Source organism: Sinocyclocheilus rhinocerous, unplaced genomic scaffold (assembly GCF_001515625.1).
Source record: "Sinocyclocheilus rhinocerous isolate Xijiao unplaced genomic scaffold, SAMN03320098_v1.1 scaffold909, whole genome shotgun sequence".
NCBI lineage: Eukaryota > Metazoa > Chordata > Actinopteri > Cypriniformes > Cyprinidae > Sinocyclocheilus > Sinocyclocheilus rhinocerous.
In genome coordinates, this window is record NW_015666359.1 from 590,802 (window position 1) to 593,622 (window position 2,821).

General features: G+C 38.9%; 1 protein-coding gene across 1 annotated transcript in view; it reads right to left on the reverse strand.

The window, feature by feature from the left end:
* The window catches only part of LOC107732236 (phosphofurin acidic cluster sorting protein 2-like), a 69,278-nt gene extending 67,483 nt beyond the window's left edge, over positions 1-1,795 (reverse strand). Inside the window, exons 1-2 of the mRNA XM_016543516.1 lie at positions 1,789-1,795; positions 1,608-1,689 (exon numbers count right to left, since the gene is read on the reverse strand). Coding sequence (XP_016399002.1) covers positions 1,608-1,689; positions 1,789-1,795 — 89 coding nt within the window. The remainder of the gene's footprint in view (positions 1-1,607; positions 1,690-1,788) is intronic.
* Positions 1,796-2,821: the final 1,026 nt, after the last annotated feature.

Below are 2,821 nucleotides of genomic sequence, written 5' to 3' on the forward strand. Positions count from 1 at the left end.
TCCCAGATTGTGAACTTTAATATTCATGACAATTCTCACTATTAGCTATGACTTTTCCCTCAGTAAACTAATTTGCTGCTTATTAATAGTTAGTAAGGTAGTTGTTAAGTTTAGGTATGAGGTGGATTAAGGGAGCTAAAATATGGTCATGCAGAATAAGGCATTATTATGTGCTTTAAAAGTAATAAACAACCAATGTGCTAGTAATATGCATGCTAATATAAGCATCTAGTTAATAGAGAGAATTGGTCCCTTAACTAAAGTGTTAGCAGGTTTTTCAATGAAAATGTAAATGTAATGCTAAAATGAGCCTTGTGACAGAATCACCTACTAGCCTTGAATGTGTAAAGCATCTTGCCAATCTTTTAACTTCACTGTTATGGTGATGTTCACTGAAGAACTGGGTGTTAAATTCATAATACAGGATGTGGTTTTGGTCATTCGGACAAAATGCATCATGAATTCATTGGGCAAAGAGGAAATGGAATAGCGTACAGATATTGTAAATATTGGGTTGATGCTTTCTCTTGCAAACAAGTCAAGCAGGGCAAAAGCGATTTTATCAAACCCTAAAAGATACGCTGGCTTTCTACACAGTCAACAACAGCTATAATCATGTAATGCAGCATTTATAACTGTTTAAAACTGATAATAACAGAATCGTACTTGAAAACTGAAAACTAATAATAGCTGATAATAATTGTGACTAACTTCATTCAAAAGCCTGAATATGCATCTTTTTACAAACAAATGACACTCACGGTCATTATAACAAGCTCAAATTTGCATTGATTTGACTGTAATGAATACAACAGGGCTTTTGAGACCACCGATTGCTTCAGACTTAAATAGCTTCCATGCAATTAACACAGGCTTTTTAAAAACATGCTCCATCTTCATTTTGAAACCAAAACAAGAATTTTCAGTAAATATATGCAAAGTTGCACTTAAATGATATTAATGCACTATGATGAGACAAAATGACATGTTGATGGCATATATCAGAAGAAAGATATTGAAATGAGGCACTAAAAAACCCTTCCTAAATATATAGTTGTTGATCACAGGCTCTGAAAGTCCATTTTCAGGTCATCTAAAGATTAACTAAGCATGATCCAAACACCCTGCCCTGTCTTTGCAATGCTTTTAACTTTAGTGGGTGTGTTATATATGACACCCAAAACATGTTGACTAATCGTGATTTTCTGTGTATATAAACCAAACTAAACACACAAGAAATGCACCTATAAACACTCTGACACATGTCATTATGTATTCAAATATTACGTTTTCCAGCATCACAACATTGCATGAATCTGATCTGCTGTGACCCGCTTTACGAAACATGCACACAAATCCGGTCATCTATTGATATTTTCTGTTCATATAGACACTTGCCAACATAAAAGTGCATAAAATGAACACGTTTCCATGTGTCATAACACATTACCATCACAACACTGAATGCACGAGTTTTGTTTTGACCTCCTTCAGCATAACATGCGCAAGTTAACGCTCATGTTGCATGCACAGAAAAGCATGCAGGCAAACAAATGCATTAGTGATTGATAAATACTGCAGCTTTATTTAGGTTTGCTGTACGTTACCTCGGAACACAGCTCGGAGATGAGCGGTCAATCTCCCACGTTGGCAGCAGCGGCGGCGGGTGCGGGAGCGGGTGCACCGACACTCGGGTTCATGAAGGCGGCTCGGACCCCTCCTCTCTCCACAGCCGCGGCCATCACCGAACCGACGCTCAAGCTGGACTGCGATGGTCGAGGACCTCACTTCTCATGCACACGGTCTGGACGGCTTTCTGCTGCTGCTCATCTCTCACATACACAGATTTGCGATGGTCAGAGGCGGAGCTTCGCTTCAGAAGAAAATGTGGAGCAGATGCGATCTGCGGTCGGCCGAGAGGCGGCGCTAAATCACGGGCTCCGTTTCCAGTTCAGCCGGCCACTCGCTAACGAGTCGTTCTTCTGAGTGATTCAATCGAACTGATTCGCGAACCGTTCGGAAATAACTGTGCTGTTTATAAGAGAGAACATCTGTTTAGGAATAAACCTGTAAGGGCAGTCACGTGCTTGAAATGTACAACGCAACATTTGACAATATAATATAAAAAAAAATATGACGCTGTAACATTTATAGGGAAAAAACACAAATTGGAAAACATACATTTGCATACATTCTGAAAAACATACAACATTCTAATTTCTAAAAGTTGAAACATAATGCTAAAAAAAAAGTGTAATGTAACCTAGGGTTGGGTACCGAAACCCGGTACCAATATGACACCTGGTAGGAGGGGACGTTCTCGCAACCTTGTGCAACGTTCCCTAAAAGTTCTCTAAAGGTGACAAAAGTCCCGAACCTTTACAGAACATTAGGGACGTTCCTAAAACGTCCTCTTTTGGTTGTGAAAGTGCTGGTGCTCAATGTTCCTTATGTGCCTTTTTTTGACTCTTTTAGTCATATAATAACGTTCCAGATATGACTTTGGGAGGACGTTCGATTTTGGTTATTTTTTTGGTCACATGAGAACGTTACAAAAAGGACATTTGGGACGTTAACAGAACATTCTGACATGGTCCTCTTTTAAACACATAATAACGTTCCAGATATGACTTTAGGAGGACGTTCTGTATTGGTTATTCTATGGTCACATACAGTAGCAACGTTACAAAGAGGACGTTTGCAACATTAACAGAACGTTCCCATCTGGTCCTTTTTTAATATATAATAACGTTCCCAATATGACTTTAGGAGGACGTTCTGTATTGGTTATTCTATGGTCACATAGCAACATTACAAAGAG